Source organism: Coniosporium apollinis (genome assembly GCF_000281105.1).
Source record: "Coniosporium apollinis CBS 100218 chromosome Unknown supercont1.2, whole genome shotgun sequence".
Classification (NCBI taxonomy): domain Eukaryota; kingdom Fungi; phylum Ascomycota; class Dothideomycetes; genus Coniosporium; species Coniosporium apollinis.
In genome coordinates, this window is record NW_006913264.1 from 243339 (window position 1) to 260515 (window position 17177).

General features: G+C 55.2%; 5 protein-coding genes across 5 annotated transcripts; 3 read left to right on the forward strand and 2 right to left on the reverse strand.

Moving 5' to 3' along the window:
• Positions 1–596: 596 nt before the first annotated feature.
• Positions 597–2368, forward strand: W97_00459 (threonine synthase; the record flags this gene model as incomplete). Its single annotated transcript, XM_007778373.1, has 2 exons — positions 597–653; positions 719–2368. 2 exons carry the CDS (start codon positions 597–599, stop codon positions 2366–2368), a joined length of 1707 nt encoding a protein of 568 aa, XP_007776563.1.
• Positions 2369–3308: 940 nt separating this feature from the next.
• On the reverse strand, positions 3309–7699 carry W97_00460 (uncharacterized protein; the record flags this gene model as incomplete). Its single annotated transcript, XM_007778374.1, has 5 exons — positions 3309–4357; positions 4423–4856; positions 4903–5027; positions 5097–6677; positions 7694–7699. The coding sequence occupies 5 exons, from the start codon at positions 7697–7699 to the stop codon at positions 3309–3311; spliced, it is 3195 nt and encodes a 1064-aa protein (XP_007776564.1).
• A 1288-nt stretch (positions 7700–8987) lies between these two features.
• Positions 8988–12981, forward strand: W97_00461 (AGC/PKC protein kinase; the record flags this gene model as incomplete). Its single annotated transcript, XM_007778375.1, has 9 exons — positions 8988–9465; positions 9515–9781; positions 9833–10411; positions 10462–10857; positions 10908–11355; positions 11404–12132; positions 12181–12382; positions 12435–12840; positions 12920–12981. The coding sequence occupies 9 exons, from the start codon at positions 8988–8990 to the stop codon at positions 12979–12981; spliced, it is 3567 nt and encodes a 1188-aa protein (XP_007776565.1).
• An 825-nt stretch (positions 12982–13806) lies between these two features.
• Positions 13807–15162, forward strand: W97_00462 (uncharacterized protein; the record flags this gene model as incomplete). The annotated part of the gene is made up of 1 exon (XM_007778376.1): positions 13807–15162. One exon carries the CDS (start codon positions 13807–13809, stop codon positions 15160–15162), a length of 1356 nt encoding a protein of 451 aa, XP_007776566.1.
• A 383-nt stretch (positions 15163–15545) lies between these two features.
• W97_00463 (uncharacterized protein) lies at positions 15546–16151 on the reverse strand (the record flags this gene model as incomplete). Its single annotated transcript, XM_007778377.1, has 1 exon — positions 15546–16151. The coding sequence occupies one exon, from the start codon at positions 16149–16151 to the stop codon at positions 15546–15548; it is 606 nt and encodes a 201-aa protein (XP_007776567.1).
• Positions 16152–17177: the final 1026 nt, after the last annotated feature.

Here is a 17177-nt window from a genome sequence, read left to right on the forward strand (position 1 = left end):
ATGCGATTGTGCTTGTGTATGGGGTGGGATTCTGCTCACTCGTCGAACTAAGGAGGGAAAGAGGAGCCCGAGGAGGAGGCTTTGGATATACGAAAATTTCCGCGCTAGCGGGAAGCGAGAGCTGATGTAATCGGCGTGAAGCATTTGCATTGCTGAGGGTTGTCTGAAAAGTCCGCTGCGGCACCCTGGGCGTTATTTATTCACTGCCAGATTCACGGTTAAGCTGGACTCGTGGTCATATTAAGGGGGAAAGAATCAGACGGAGTACAGGTTGTTTGGTAGTATGTTAATCTACTGCATCGATCACCTAAGGCGTCTTCGAATTCTGCCTTGATGTTCACAAGTGGCTCCCTAGACTGCAACACCTTTTTTAGAATGGCCTTCCGCCGAGTCGCCGACATCGCGGCCAAGCATCATGGTCCACCAAAAAAGTGTCCCTCCGTGGGGCAGCATAGTAGTAACTGCATACTCCCTGGTTGCTAGCTGCGCTCAATGCCATAGAGCTCAGTCGGAAAGCCCTCAGGACCATTCTCCTGTGGTTTTCGAACTTGACCGCAAACATTGTCACAAGAAATCGCCATCATATCATAATTCCCATGGCTTCGCACACAGCTTCCCAACGGTATCTCAGCACTCGTGGAGGATCCTATGATGTGAGAGAGCTACTGTAGTGTTGATATCTACGAATATCACACTGATATACTGACATTGAACATAGCTCTCCTTCGAAGAAGTTGTCTTGAAAGGCCTTGCATCAGATGGCGGTCTCTTTATACCTGAAGAAATACCCTCGCTGCCGCACGACTGGGTTACAAGGTGGAAAGATTTCTCCTTCGAGGAGCTAGCCTACGAAATCTTCTCCCTCTATATCTCTCCCTCCGAGATACCAGAACAAGACCTCCGGGACATCATCAAGCGCAGCTATTCCACGTTCCGCGCGCAAGACATCACACCCATCGTCACGCTAGACAAGGAGCGCAACATCCACCTCCTCGAGCTCTTCCACGGCCCAACCTTCGCCTTCAAGGATGTGGCGCTACAATTCCTGGGCAACCTCTTCGAATACTTCCTCGTCAGGCGCAACGAGGGCAAGCGAGGGGCGGAGCGAGAACACCTCACAGTAATTGGCGCAACAAGCGGAGATACAGGCTCAGCAGCCATATACGGACTGCGAGGGAAGAAGGATGTGTCAGTCTTCATCATGCACCCGTCGGGTAAGATCAGTCCGATACAAGAGGCACAGATGACGACGGTCCTGGACGCAAACGTGCACAACATCGCCGTGGACGGCACGTTCGACGACTGCCAGGACTTCGTCAAGGCTCTGTTTGCAGACCCCGAGATCAACAAGACACACCGGCTGGCGGCGGTGAACTCGATAAACTGGGCACGCATACTGGCGCAAATCACGTACTACTTCGCCTCGTACTTCGCGCTCACCAAGTCGCCGTCGTTTAAGTCCGGCGCCGCGATCCGCTTCGTCGTCCCTACAGGTAACTTCGGCGACATCCTCGCCGGCTACTTCGCGAAGCGCATGGGATTGCCAGCGGAGAAGCTCGTCATCGCGACCAACGAGAACGACATCCTGCACCGATTCTGGCGCTCAGGCCACTACGAGAAGCACCCCGTGCACGGCCGAGAAGCTGAGGGTGGCATCGTGGAAGATGGCGTCAAAGCGCACGAAGAAGGCGTCAAGGAAACACTCTCGCCCGCCATGGACATCCTCGTCAGCAGCAACTTCGAGCGGCTTCTCTGGTACCTCGCCTACCGCATCCAAGGCTCCTGCAGCTCCGAGTCAGAGCGACGAAAAGCCGCAGGCGAGAAAGTGCGCGGCTGGCTACAAGCACTAAAGAGCGAAGGCGGCTTCGGCGTTGAAGCCGCGATCCTAGACGCCGCGAACGAGGATTTCGAGAGCGAGCGCGTCAGCGATGAAGAATGTCTCGCCACCATCAAAGAAACCTATAACTCCTCCTCCTCCCAGCCCTCTGCTGCTGCAGAGACAAACGGCACATCCGGCACGCGCTCCCGCACCGGCGCCTACATCCTCGACCCACACTCCGCGATCGGCATCGCCGCCGCCTACCGTTCCGCACAGCGGGCTCCTCCCCCACACACCCACCACATCGCGCTCGCGACAGCGCATCCGGCCAAGTTTTCTAGGGCTGTCGAGATGGCGCTGCAGGGCCAGGACGGGTTTGAGTTCAGGACTGTGCTGCCGGAGCAGTTTGAGGGCCTCGAGGATAAGCCGAGGCGCATCACGCATGCGAGGATGGAGGATGGGTGGGAGGGGGTGAGGAGGATTGTGGTGGCGGAGGTGAGGGCGGAGAGGGAGGCTGCTGCGAAGGAGGAGAATGGGGCGGCGAAGTAGGCGGTGGTTATAGTGGAGTATGGTCTGGGGCGGTGTTGCGTACGTTCGGTGTAGAGAGATCCTCAATGGAATTGCTTGTGCTTATGAACACAGTCTCTGTGTGCCACTAGAGGGGGAGAACGGCAGTGCATTTGGCTAGATAGCGAGGTCCGGAAAAGTTTCATGTCTTGCTAAGAGGATGAGATATCAGATCCGAGCGCTCATAGAATACAAGCCTAAAATTCTTCAGCGACTTGAGAACAAAATCATGGAGTGGAACTGTTTGCGTATCTCGACTAGGCAGGATCTGAATTGTCTTCCGCGACCTCGAAGTCTCAGCATGGTTTTTGAGGCTACAACAGAAGAGTCAAGTCCACTGCAGCCCCTAATCGAATCTTCAACCGTGATACCAGTATCGCTTGTTTGGCAGATTCCTGTTACTGTCACTTCCAGATCCTTAAGTACATCGACCCGTTATCTTTCCGAGCCACCTACCCTTCATTGGAAGCTTCCCGAACAGCCACAGCGATCAGACGTGAGCAGTAGAACGTCGGATCATGACGACTGCGACATGAAGCAGCGGCTGCGTGTTTAGCTTTATGTTAGTCACTCACGGATCGCTGGCTAGGGCCAAGTTGTGGTGAAGGTCCACGATCACGGATAAGCTTGCTATTAGTCGCGAGGTGTAAGTAGCTCATAAATTCTTTCACTACTTTTCCCATATAGAATACAGCGCAACAGCTCATGACCATACACATCAGATAAGAAGCCAATGCAGCCACCCAAGACAAGCCCTCTAAGAAGACCCGGGCAGAAAACAAGACGGCCGAAGACACAGCAAGAACCAAACGCCACAGAGCCAGCAAACGGGTATATACTAATCCCCCCAACAGAGAGCCATCTGCACGTTACTCACATTACAGCCATCATCATCCTCATTGAACACACCCCTTCCCATCTCTCACGCCGCATTCGCCGCCGCCGCCCCGCCCCAGACAGCGTTAAGCCAGCCACTCGCTCCCTTTGCATTCGCAGCCGAACTAGCCCAGTCTTCCCAGTTGTTGCCAGCGACAAAGGCCGCGATGTCGTCGCCGCCAAAGCGCGTGTCGAGATTGTTGAGCCAGTTTTCTTTCTCGCTCCATGACGGTGGTGCTGAAGTTGGCGGCTGCGGCTGCGCAGGAGGATGGAGCTGTTGTTGGAGCGAGTGAGACGCTCGTTGCGGGGCGGCTTGGGCGGTGGGAAAGATCTGGCTGTACATTGGGAGGCTGTGGGGGGCTGATGTTGCTGGTGTGGAGAGCGAGTTCGGAGACGAGGTTCCGTAGGGCGCCCCGGACTGGTGGTAGCGGAATCGGTCTCCGGACTGCGAAATGGTGTATTGAGACTGCGGTGTCGAGACGGTGGAGGCTGAAGGCGTTAGGCCCGGGGGATTTGCACTAGCGGCTGCAGCAACGGTGTTGATTGCGTTCCACCTCTCCTGACGCAGTCCCGCGCTCTCTGGGGCTGGATCTTGTAGATCCATGACCTCGCTTCTCACGGCCGCACTCCCTTCTTCGCTCCCGTCGTACATGGACCGAGTAAGTCCGACTGCGTCTTCGTCTGTGGCGTCAGGCATGTCGTCATCCTCATCTTGCAGGTTGCCGAATTCCTGCAGGGTCCGTTCCAGTAGCCTGTACTCCTCCAGTCCGCCGCCGACGCCCCCTTCGCGCAGACTCAGTTGACGGTAAGATTCTGGGGGATGGCCTGACTCTGCCAGGGCCTTGGCGTTGCGGCGGAAATCTTTCTTGATCCGGGTGAAATACGTGTGGCAGCGTCTGATCGTCCTGAACCAGCCGTCTGCCATTTGCAGCCGAGTTCGCATGTGGCCTACGAGTTCTAGCGCTTTGCGAGCAGCCTCTGCACCGGAGCCGGTCTCGGTTACAGTCATCTCGTCAGTACGTGAGTTTGCAGATGGATACCGCTTGCACATGTAGCCGTCCGGGTCCATCCAGGGGAAGTTGATAGCATAGACGCCTGCGCGGCATCAGTAGCAGTACAACGAGCGTAGTGGAGAGCCAAGATTTGTTTTAATTGCTTACCGACAAATGCTACCGTGTAAATTGCGAACCCGGCGATTGGTGTTTCCACAAGTACGCCCCACTCGTGACATGTCCTTGCTAAGTCAATGAGATTGCGCGCCGCTCTGAAGAGTTCCCGCGCGCTTTGCTCCCAGAAGCCGGTGGGGACCGTATACTTGTCAGCCGGAAACAGTGGTGGGTCGAGTGGACCTTGAGGTCTGGTACACCGCAATGGGATAAAAGGAACATATTCCCGATGCAAGATAATTCTACAGAGGAGTTGAACCATGTGCATCAATGCGTACGGAGTTGATGTTCTTTGGGAAACATGAGCCGAAGTGTTCGCTGACGACAAAGTCAGGTGTCGTGAGAGTGATAGGTCGAACGCATTTAAGCTGCGATGCAGCTCGTAGAACGTCGATCGTTCGTCCCAAGGCGGGTACTGCTCGCGTCTGCTTCTGTGAGATGCTGGCTGCTTAGAGCAATGTGCTTAATGCATACCTTCTGCCTCCGGCACAAGACCATTTGACTATTCTACCGTAGAGATCCAGGATCTTCAGGTAACGGCTGAGAGCACCTTCATCGGCTCCTACTTCCCATCTGCCGTTCTCTTCGTCCTCGCGGTCCTCGCACTGTTCGAAGGTGTTAGCATCACGTGTATTACAGCCGTTTTTCGGATGTCGGAGATCCCGTACGTCAGTCCTCAGTACCATTGAACTCCGACGATGGCTCTGCGCCTCCACTCTGCCAGTCATATCATTAAGCTCCTCACCCAACTGAAGCGTTCGAACCTTTTCGCCAAAAAGAAATGCCCTTTCGCTGCTCGGCAGCTGCACCTGAAGATCGCTCACGTTGAGCATCTGAGGTCGGTATTTTCCACTGCTGAGATATCTGTCCATGGCAAAACAACTCCAAAAAGTGCGTCTCCGAATCTCTTGCTCGACGAAAGCACCTCCCTTGCCGAACGAGGAGCTTCTACGGTGCGGATTTATACCCATATGTTCTGCCTCGGCGCTCATGGCCAGAGACGTAGCGATTGGTATATCGTCCAGCTCCCGCTCAAATTGCAAGCCAAGTACCTGCGCTGATCGAATGGCCACACCGACGGCAAGCCAGGCACGGACGCCGCGACACATGCCCCACTCGTGAAGGGCAAGCATAAGAAGAGCTTGTGTGCGCTCGAGATCAGAGACCCCTGTGTTCTCACCGTACATCCCCTCTGCGCGCGCCTTGGCTGCGTGGAAGTAGTATTCGGCTGCAACGAGGGGCTGACTTGGGCGAGTCGCGGTTGGAGGAGAAAGATAGAGTACGAGCTGCGGGTGGAAACGGGAAGTCAGAGTTAGGAAGGCCAACAATAAAACTGGCGAAGCCGGAGGCAAAGGCGTTGAGCTTTCGCTATCTTGAGCGGGGACGCCATAGTTTGACGAATGCAACGCGGACTGCCGTAGCGATTTGAGGAATGTCGGGGCATGTAGAAATGGCAAGTCTGTCGAGAAATGGAGCTGATAAATCTCGAACAGCTCGGCCCACACCTTTGGAGTCAAGATAGCAGTATCTAGCGCGTCGATCTCGAGTCGAGGACTGTTCTTAATCGCAGTAGCAGTTGGGATGGAGGTGGTACTTTTCTTCGCTCGGTGTCGCTTGGGCGTCTCCCCGAACGCAGCTGCGTCAGCTCCTGCGTAGCCGCTCACGCTTCCCTCACGCTTCAAGCCACTGCCTCCAGGGACTGCTGGCGGTGGATACGTGCATTCTCGGCCGGTAGTCTCACAAGCCCTACAGGGCGTATTGACACCACTGTTTATGCATTTGACCTTGGATCTGCGGCAACGAGCGCACGCGATGGACGACCTCATACGAGGTTGCTCCACACGACGCGCGCCCGCCTCCGGAAGATGTCCTTCACTGTGCGCAATCAACCCAGACGGCTTGGGAGGGCTTTGAATGGCGTGAGCAGAGGACGGGGAATGATTCGGGGGCTGGAGCGGTGGGGGGCGCGCAGTGAGCGGGCTTTCGCTATTTGAACCAGAAGAAGCCGTGGGCCTGGGTGGGAGGGTGGATGTCTGCGGTGCAGGCGAAGTAATGTTGGCGGCGCGTCGAGGTTGCTCGACCTCGAGATAGTCGCCGTTACGGAGCACAGAAGTCGCTTTTGGAAGCTGTTGAGCTTGCTTGCTTGGTTGTGGCCGGTGAGTTGTGGAGCTGATGATTGGACGGCCGGCAATCGTGCTGACTCGGCAGTTAGATGTAGGGCTGAGGGACGACTGGGACGACTGGGACGACTGGAACGTCAGTCTTCGAACCCTGGACCTGCGGCTCTGGCAGCTACTCACCAGGAATTGATTAACTAGTTATCGTCCTACGCTTAATGAAGCCGCCGCGGGTCAAAGGGAAGAGAGGGAACGAAAACCGGTGGGTTTCGGCGTCACCGCGAGCTTTTGTATGCTCCGGGCACCGTGGTTCCCGTGTCCGTGCCGAACACTGCAGATCCCTAAAGCCGCCCTGCACCGCTTGAGGCTCCTCCGTGCCCTACGCAGCCAGCCACTGCGGCCAAACATCCCCAAGGCAGCATCCTTCGGCCTATCGGGGCAGGGAGCTGCGTCTTCCGATCATGCCGCGCTGGACTCTGTGCCTACACATGTGCGATCCTGTCGTCTTTCCGACGTGCACGAGATGAGCTACCGTTACCAAGACATTAGCAGTGGAGACTCCATGCACAGCTCCGATCTTACCGGCATGTGCCATTTCAAATCCTCCGCAGCAGGACCCTCACACGGGTCGATTGTGTCTTGCTTGCGCGCGTTTGTTCGGAAGCAGGCACGCGGATGCGCCTGCCGGGCTACTCTACTGCAGTCTTCTTTCGTTGCTGCTGTCTAGCGCGTGCTTCATGAGGTTGAGATGCTCCTTAACATGGACTGTTTAGGGGGACTTTCCAGCTCGATGGCATTCTTGTCTCCCGCCGAACCACTCGGCTGCAATCACCTTCAGCGAGATATCCATCCTGCATGATTCCCGTTGCAATCTCGGCTCGGGTCGAGCTTCCACGGCACCGCCGTGTTGACGTGCACCGTTCTGGCACGGCCCCCCATCTGAGACCGCATGTCGATGGAACTTTTGATCAGGTAGAGGTGGGAGGACAACCTCTGGAGGCTTGCAAGGACATCACGAAACCGAGTTGTGTTTGCAAGCTGTAAGAGCCTCTCTCAGCTGAGCGATGTGGTGTCCGGATTGTGCTCCTACTTGCCCTCCTTGGACCATCCAATATGCTCGTGGCTTCAGAGAAGACTCGTCCGCTTACATCCATTCATCTGCCCGTATCACATTAGCCGGCACACCATGAGGCTACCACAGTCTCTGGATCCTGCGTCTTGATGCCGACTGATATTACCTACTCTACTTCTATGTTCATCTAACCCTGAGCATCATCAAAGCCCCTAGATCAGTAGTGAACACGATGCTAGAAGGATCTTCCTACCCTGGTCAAAGGTAAATATCTAAGACGCGTAGACAAATGCCGCCATTGCATTACGCGATTCACCGCAAGGGTGCACAGAAAGCAAGCAGGAGTTGCAATGGACACAGATGACAGAGCTAGGAGGAACATAGGGGCTTGAGAAGTTTGGCAACGCCTCCGAGTTTATGCACGACATCGATCCCGTCCACGGCTCATCGGAATTTGCTGAACGACGTACAGACCGCGGCCCGATTAGGCAGGTCACGAGATCATCCATCGAGCTGTCGGGAAGAGGGTGTGGAGAGATTGATAGCGGATTCAAGCAATATCAGAGCTTGTGTGATCAATCTGGGGCGCCACATGGGGCAGAGGTTCTGGCCATGAATTACGCGACGACCGCCGCCGGTATCTGCAGTAGTGTGTGGTGTGGGTAGCAAGCGTGCATTTGAGATGCATGAGATAACGATACATGAACATAATGCTCTTCTGCTGGTAGCCACTGTGAACCGGCCGACTTGTAGTAGTGGAAGAGCAGCACACCTACCTTGCTCTGCAGAGCTTTCCCGCTGCACTGTGGACGGCCGGTTGTGGTGAGAGATGGTGGAAGGTGCAGTGTGACTGACCCCAAACAACCAAATCGATCGAATCTTGGTGGAACACGGAGCACCCAAAGATCACCTTGCCCGGCCCGCCCTCCAGCAAGACCCCACTATCAACATCTACCCTACGGCTGTCAGGCCAGGAACGTTCCATCCTCAGACTTATTCTTTTGCTTGGTTCTCCAAGTCTGTCAGGCCCGTACTGTCCAATCGTTTTGCACTCGGCACTCGGAGGCGCGGCCAAGCAGTCCTTGCAGCACCCAGCCTGCGAAGTACATCACGCGAAACATTCTCGGTCACGATATCGCTTTTCAACGACAGCACAGCCTCGTGTACGGCGCCCTACAGAAAGGATCTTGTCCCGCTGACATTTCCCCGTCGCCGGCCTTGCACGCGGCGAGCGTGGTCCCAGAGTTGGGAAACATACGCTTGCTGCGTCATCGACGTACGACAGCCCGGAAGCCGCCCATCTCTGCGCAGGTGATTTAGGGCCAGGTGCTGGTCCCGTTGCCGTTAGTCACGCGCGACACGCCGCCAGTATGAACGAGGACGAGGCCATCACCAATGTCACGAAGAAGATCGAGCGCGAGAAGGCGCTCATCACAGCCGCAAATGGCATGCGGCAGTCGACGAACAACCCGGCTGTGCAGTCGCGGTTGGATACACAGATGCGAGAAGGACGAAGGAACATAGACTACCTGGAAGGTCGGTTAAGAGAGCTGCAGATGCGAAGGATGGGTAGCGATATGGAGGGTATGCGCCTAGATCCTGGTAGTAACGGTGGCCCTCCTACGCCTTCTCATGGCAGAAACATGGGTCAACAAAGGGGTCTGCCTCCATTGATGGATGGGCGGAATCCATACATGGCTGACCCCGGCGGCTACGGAGATCCGGGGCCAGGCGGGTATAGTCAGCAGCTCAGCGGAGGTCAGGCGCTGATGCCCCCGAGAGCGCCATATGCTCCGCCTGGGCCAGCTGCAGGACAACCGAAGGCACGGCCGAACTACAGCAAGCTTGGTACGCACTGCATCCCGCAAGCCATGACATTGTACTGACAGAACGCCAGACCTCATCAAGTGGGATACGCCCCATTTGGGCCCTCGCATCCAGCTCATGTTGTCTCAACTTGAGTTCAAACTCAGCGTCGAGAAACAATACAAGGATGGCGTTGAGAAGATGGTTCGGTTATACCAGCTCGACGGAGACAGGAAAAGCAAGGCAGACGCCGAGGCGAAGCGAATCGAAAGCAACCAGAAGATACAGCTTCTGAAGCAAGCACTTAAACGCTACGAGGATCTTCACGTCGACATCGAGGGTCTAGACGGCCCGGATGGTAAGCAACTCTGTGCTTATCAAGGCGAGCCCCTGTACTGATTCCTCCCAGACGACAGTCTCAATATTCCAAGCGCTAGGAAGCCGCTTAGTGGGCACCTAACACTGAGAATACACGCGGTAGCTGATGTCGACCATGCTGCGACAGGCAAGTTTAGCAGAGGTCCCGAGACGTTCGTCGTGATGAAGGTTGAGGACGCGGTTAAGGGCCGGACGAAGGCCACAAGGACCGACAAATGGACTGACGAGCTACACGAGATCGACATCGACAAGGCGAACGAAATCGAGCTTACTGTATATGATAAGACCGGCAGTCATCCACTTCCCATCGGGATGCTTTGGCTTCGCATATCCGACATCGCGGAGGAAATGCGACGCAAGAGAATAGAAACCGAGTTCAACAACTCAGGCTGGGTGCCGGCAGAGAAGATGTCTAATGGGGGACAGCCCAGATCCGATCTGCAGTTCAACCCACCGCCGGGACAGAATTTCACACCTGCCGGTACTTCAAGCAGCGCTGCAGCCTCTGGTGGACAAGCAGCCGGGCCGGTACCGCAGACTGGGCCAGTAGCCATTGATGCCTGGTTCTCTCTTGAGCCTGTAGGACGCGTACACCTGACAATGAGTTTTAGTAGGATTTCTCTAGCTCTCCAACTATGAGTTGCACTGACATTCTGGCAGTGAAACAAGCCAAGGACAGAAGGCCATTCGACCTAGGTCTTTACCGTAAGGGTGCTATCCGTCAGCGCAAGGAAGACGTTCACGAGCAGTACGGACATAAGTTCGTCCAGCAGCAGTTCTTCAACATTATGCGCTGCGCGCTCTGCGGTGGTTTCCTCAAGTACGCGGCTGGTTATCAATGCGCTGACTGCAAGTATATGTGTCATGAGAAGTGCTACCAAAAGGTTGTGACCAAATGTATAACGCAGTCCAACGCGGAGACCGATCCAGATGAGGCGAAGCTTAACCATAGGATACCGCACCGTTTCGAGCCATATTCGAACATGGGCGCCAACTGGTGTTGCCATTGTGGCTATATGCTTCCTCTTGGGAAGAAGGCGTCAAGGAAATGCACAGGTGAGTACTTTGCTTGCGTCTTAGGGGGTCCGGTTACTGACAGCCTTCAGAATGCGCACTTACCTGTCACGTGCAATGCATTCATTTCGTCCCAGACTTCTGTGGCATGTCGATGGAAAAGGCGAACCAAATCTTAGGAGAAATCCGAAACACGAAGAAGCGCCAAACCACATCCACATCATCCATGAGCTCTCGGACACTGAGACCCTCATCGGGGAGACCAACACCTCCGCCCTCTCAGAACTCCTTTGCACCACCACCGCAAGGACAAGACCACCTTTCTGTGGATCAACGGTACTCGTATGGCAAAGACCAACCATACGAGCAACCACCTCGTAGTCAATCCTATGGTCCAACAGCACCGGCATCAGAAAGCGCTCTGCGGGCTGCTAGAGAATCTTTCGGTTCGGGCGGTGCACCAACGTCACCCACACAGACAAGACCTTCAGCAGCTCCACGAACGCAGTCGGAAGCGGCGGCGGCTGCAAGCGCAGCCTTGTCTGGTAAGATGACTCCTGCGGCTACTAGTCCCGGAGGTTATCCAAGACCACCGACTAATTATGCAGCTGGCGCCAATACTCGAACGCCTGGCGGCTACCAGCCACCGAGCGCCGGCCGGCCTGACGATTCACGGCTAGCTGGCCCAGGCCAGCCCCGCCCGCAACAGCCTCCTTTGTCCCAACCCGCTCAATACGACCCAGCAGCATATGCCAACATTCCTGGCTATGCACCCAAACAGTACCCAGGTCAGCCGCCGTCACAGGCTGTCCCTCAAAATTATGGTGCACCCCCGCCAGGACCTGCGCAGCCGCCAGCCCAGCCGCCGCAACAGCTACAACAACCCCCGTCTGTGCAGGTGTCTCAACCCACTCCGCCGCCGCAATCTCAAGCCGTTGTGGAACAGCGGAAACCGGCGCCTCCAGCCAACACCCAGGGGACCGGCAGGCGAATAGGACTCGATCACTTCAACTTCCTGGCGGTGCTCGGCAAGGGCAACTTTGGTAAAGTCATGCTTGCGGAGACAAAGACCACGAAGCAGTTGTATGCTATCAAAGTGCTGAAGAAGGAGTTCATCATCGAGAATGACGAGGTCGAGAGTACAAGATCAGAGAAGCGGGTGTTCTTGATCGCTAACAAGGAACGACACCCGTTCCTCCTCAACCTACACGCCTGCTTCCAGACGGAAACTAGAGTGTACTTCGTCATGGAGTACATCAGTGGAGGCGATCTCATGCTGCATATTCAGCGTGGTCAATTCGGGACCAAGCGAGCGCAGTAAGCTCTCCGTACTGTTCTGAGCAACGCCTATGCTGACCCTACTAGATTTTACGCAGCGGAAGTCTGCTTGGCGCTCAAGTACTTCCACGAGAACGGTGTCATCTACCGTGACTTGAAGCTCGATAATATCCTCTTGACCCTGGACGGTCATATCAAGATTGCCGACTACGGCCTCTGCAAGGAGGACATGTGGTATGGCTCAACGACGAGCACGTTCTGCGGCACCCCCGAATTTATGGCGCCGGAGGTAAGCAGTCAAGCCCTCATTCGCTGGCCTTGTATATTGACAACAATCGCAGATCTTACTCGACAAGAAGTACGGCCGAGCAGTCGACTGGTGGGCATTCGGGGTCCTCATCTACCAGATGCTGCTGCAACAGTCTCCGTTCCGTGGCGAAGATGAAGACGAGATTTACGACGCCATCCTTGCTGACGAGCCACTATATCCCATTCACATGCCCAGAGACTCGGTCTCGATCCTACAGAAGCTCCTGACGCGAGAGCCGGACCTCCGGCTAGGCAGTGGGCCCACGGATGCTCAGGAGATCATGAGCCATGCATTCTTCCGGAATATCAACTGGGAGGATGTGTACCACAAGCGCCTTCCTGCACCCTTCCTGCCGCAGATCACCTCTGCGACTGATACCAGCAACTTTGATTCGGAGTTCACGAGCGTCACTCCTGTCCTCACACCCGTGCAGTCTGGTATGTACCACGTTGCTCGCCAACCCACTAGCGTTTGGTGATTCAGTTTGAGCCACTGCTAACTTAAGCGCTTCACCAGTCCTTTCGCAAGCCATGCAAGAAGAATTCCGCGGATTCTCTTACTCTGCGGACTTCGCCTGATTACCACCGCATTTCCGACAGTCTCTCGCTTTCTGAAACCTTCGCATTCCCACTTTATGTCGTTCCTCCATCATGTGAAATGGAGCGACCGGAGTCTGCCTTCTTTTTGCAGTGTCTTCTGGGTCATGGTTCATGCGGGTGGATGACATGAGCGATGCAGCGGAGGGACTACTGGAGTAGCCAATGTCTTGATTGGGAGTGAAGCAGACCGTCACTCGATAGGAATTTTCTCGTGATTCATCTTCCGTTGTGTGGGCGCTGTGACCTGTTATCCTAAAATCCCGTTACGAAACATGTGTTCGGGTTGATGCGGTAAGAGGTGATCACTGCGCATCACCAATGCTGTTTGGCCTCGGTGCTCTCTTTCCACGAGTCAGTAGACGACCGATACGTCATGCTGGAGTTCTCCGGATACTGTGTTGTTCATTGGGTGCGCTCACTTCGGCCTTGCCGTAGATCTATCGTTGCTGCGCCTCCCCTATGCCAATGAACGAGATGTGAGTCCACGGATATCAAAGGTGAGCTATACTATCGAATACGTTTGCTTCCACAATCTTCTCTATTAACTCGTTGATTCCTGCACGTAGCTAAGGCTCGGAAGTCTGACTCTCTTTCATGGGTCTCACATCGTGTTGGAACATGGACAAAGAAAACAACACCAACGACGGCTGCAATTGGAGACATCTTCTCATTCGACTTTTCTTTATTATCTGTTTCTCTCTGCACCTTACACATCACCATCTACATACGTCGTAATGTGACCGCATATTTCCTGTAGATGCGATGTACACACACCATGTGTTATCAGCTGCTTTATGTCTACTCATGTCGGTCGCCTTTACATCTGGTAGGAGTGATGGCTTCTCCGCCACATCGATTTGGGGCCCGTCTTTAGTCGCGAGGGCAGCAGCAACGGCTACCATCGCTGTAGGAAGAGGCGACGGGCATACGTTCAGCCCCGACAACGTAAAGGTCAATCCCGGAGACGTTGTCAAGTTCGAGTTCTTTCCGGCAAAGCATGCGGTCGCCAGGGCCGAGTATGTGTTCCCATGCGTCCCATACGAGTCCACCGGCGCGGGCAAGACGGGCTTCTTCTCCGGCTTCTTCAACTCCAAGGAAGAGAGCAACAACCCTGAGTCATGGAGCATCACGGTCAATGACACCAATCCGATATACTTCTACGACTCCGCACCGCGGTTGTGCCTCGAGCACACGATGGTTGGTGTGATAAACCCGGAGGACGATGGTTCCATATACCGGCAGAAGGATGCTGCGCGTAACACCAAGGAATATCGCAGCCCAGGGGCAGATACGACGGCGGAACAGAAGCCTGCGGAGGCAAAGCCGGCTGAAGGGTCGTCGGTTGCTTCTTCTTCTTCTTCTTCTCCACTATCGCCATCACCAAACTCTTCGGAAGGCTCGTTAGCCGTCGCTGCTTCGAACCTTCCAGCTCCGCCTTCCGGCTCAGCCGGTTCATCATCTACATTAGTCTCTACTTCAGGATCTTCCTCGTCAGTACTTCCGTCTTCCAACACTACTGAAGCCACTTCCAGCGCTTCAAGCGCGGCACCTTCATCCGGCATCTCAGCGTTAGCATCTCCCTCTCTATCATCTTCTTCGTCTTCATCAGCATCCGCATCTCCAAAAGAGACATCCTCGCTGACCTCGTCAAGCGCCTCCCCGAAATCGGCCTCCACAACCACCTCCCCCAAACCTCTCACCAAGCCCGGCACTCTCTCCACCGGAACCATAGCCGGCATCGCAGTCGGTGGCCTCGCAGCCACCGCCCTCCTCCTGACCCTCCTCTTCCTCTTCCGCGCCCGCCTCCTCGCCCTCCTCCTCTCCCTCGTCCGCCGGCGCAAAACCCGTCGTCGCACCCGCTCCACCTCGCGCAGCCCAAACGCCAACAACGCAGACGAGGAGCCGCCCGGCAGTCCGATGTCTTTTCACGACCGCGCGGCGCCGGATAGCTTTCCATGGGCCAACACGCCAGCGTTCGTGGCGCCGCAGCAGCAGCAGCAGCAGCTGAGGGCGAGCCGGGCGAGCAGTCGTGTGCAGGACGAGCTGCATTTTTCGGAGGAGGTGGAGAGGGCGTTGCCGCCGATACGGGTGGTGGGACATAGGAAGAGGGGTTCGGATTCGACGTTGAGTCCTAGGACGCCGAGGAGGGCGGAATTTTAAGTGGCTGGGTGGAGAAATGGGAGCGAGCTGCGTTAGCAAGACTGCAATCGGTGGTTCATGGAAGGCAGCAGGCTTAAGCGTTGCAGTGTTCTTTCTTACGGGATTTGCTTCTCAGTGTTGGGAATAGACTAATCGAGCGTACTTTGTGTTTCCTAGTGTTGTCGTGCTTATTTGATAAAGACGAAGAGAATGACACCCGGTCGTTTTGATAGAAGTACACTAGAATGAATTCAACTATGCAATCCAAGCTACGCAACCCCAAAGGAATGAACGCAAAGGAACAAATGTCAATAGCGTGACGCCTACAATGCTCCCTCTACACTCGCCAATCCTATCCATCCCCTGCTCCACGTTTCTCCTCCCACAGCCAATGTCGCACTTGATTAGTTGCAGTCCCTCTTCGCATAAACCAAATCATCAATCTCCAACCCCGTATAGTCACCCGTCCCATCAATCTTCGCATACTCAAACTCAATACTTTTCAAATTCTTCCAATTCCGGTCAAACTCAACCTTCATCATCTCAAACCTGGGCTTCGTGTTGTTCAGCTTCGGGAACGTCACACCCTTCGCCATCCACGTGACGCCGTCAGCCGCAAGCCCCTTGATGCGGACGCTGCAGTCGTTCTGCGGATAGCCCTGCACGCACGCAAGGCTGAGCGACTTGAGATCGAAGGCGTCGCCGGGCTTCGCGACGGAGATCAGACGGCGTTGGGACCCGTCGTATGAGTGCGCGACTTGCTTGCCGCTGGATGGCTTGATGAAGCCGTCGTCGCGGTCGAGGTAGAAGTTGTCGTACTTGAGGCCTTTGAGCGTGCCGATGGGGATTGGGGCGTCTTCGTTGTAGGGGAGGCGGTCATAGCTGGCGGTGATGGTGCGGAGGGGGCCGCGCGGCTGGCAGTTTGGGGGTTGGCCGGTTGTGCCGGTGGGAGCTGCGAGGCTGGTGGCAGCGAGGAGGGTGGTGAGTGCGAGGGTGGAGAAGTGGACCATTTTTCAGATTGGTGGAGTGGTTTTGATGAGACTTCTGCTTGAGGGGGCTTCGGGGTGCTTGGATGGGATAGAGAAACTTGTAAAGGTAGCTGGAGAGTGCTTCAGTGCTTTCAAGTTGATGGAAGAGCTGTTTGATGGAACACGGAAAGCAATTCGAGAGCTTGAAATATATACACTCGAGGAGCAGAGTGATTGCTAAGAATACCTCACGAATTGCAACCTGGTTCGTGGGACATTATTCTTGACATCTCTATCGTGAGTCGTCTCTGCGCCTTCCATAGTGACATCTCTTTTGGAACACGGCATACGGGCTAAACATAGAAGCAGTATACGATCGTACCTGCATTCTCGTCCGTGGTGTTCAAAAGGAGCTGAAGTGTTGTCGTGCATCACGAGGACGCAGCGGGATGCAACGCTGTAACAGTGCCAGGGTCGCTCTTGGCGCTTGCCTCCAGGCGGAGTCGTGCCTTCCCAGCCTCAAATCGCGTTGGCCAAGGATGGATACTGTATCCCGGCCAGCGACGTATACGATACGATACGCCTCTTAGATCCTAAACCAGGCGCACTTGGTGCCGCGCTCCGACGTATTGGAAGTCAAAGATAGTGGGCGTGAGTAGGCTATCCATCCACGTAGCTGCCCCAAGCCAGTATTTGTAAGCGGCGCATCTTTCTGAGCTCGTCACTAGTAACTCTGTACTGTCCTTGGGTAGTTTGAGAATGTCGCTGAAGACGCCTCTGAGTTTGTAGGGCACTTGACCGCCGTAGCTTGAGCGCTTCCCCATGTGCTGAAGCGTTGGGCAACGAGTCTTTCTATGTCCTCTCGCCGTGACGGTGGCTGTAACAAAGTTGATCCGTAGACTCTCGCCGTTTTGCATAGTGAAACGCTATTGGGAATCACTTACCTCCTTAATTGTTGTTCCGAGCTTGAAGACCTACGGGCACCCGCATGCTCAAACAGAACCGCAGAAGGATAACAAAGAGAAAGAATCAATCAGACGATCAAGCGAACGTCCAGGTACATACGTT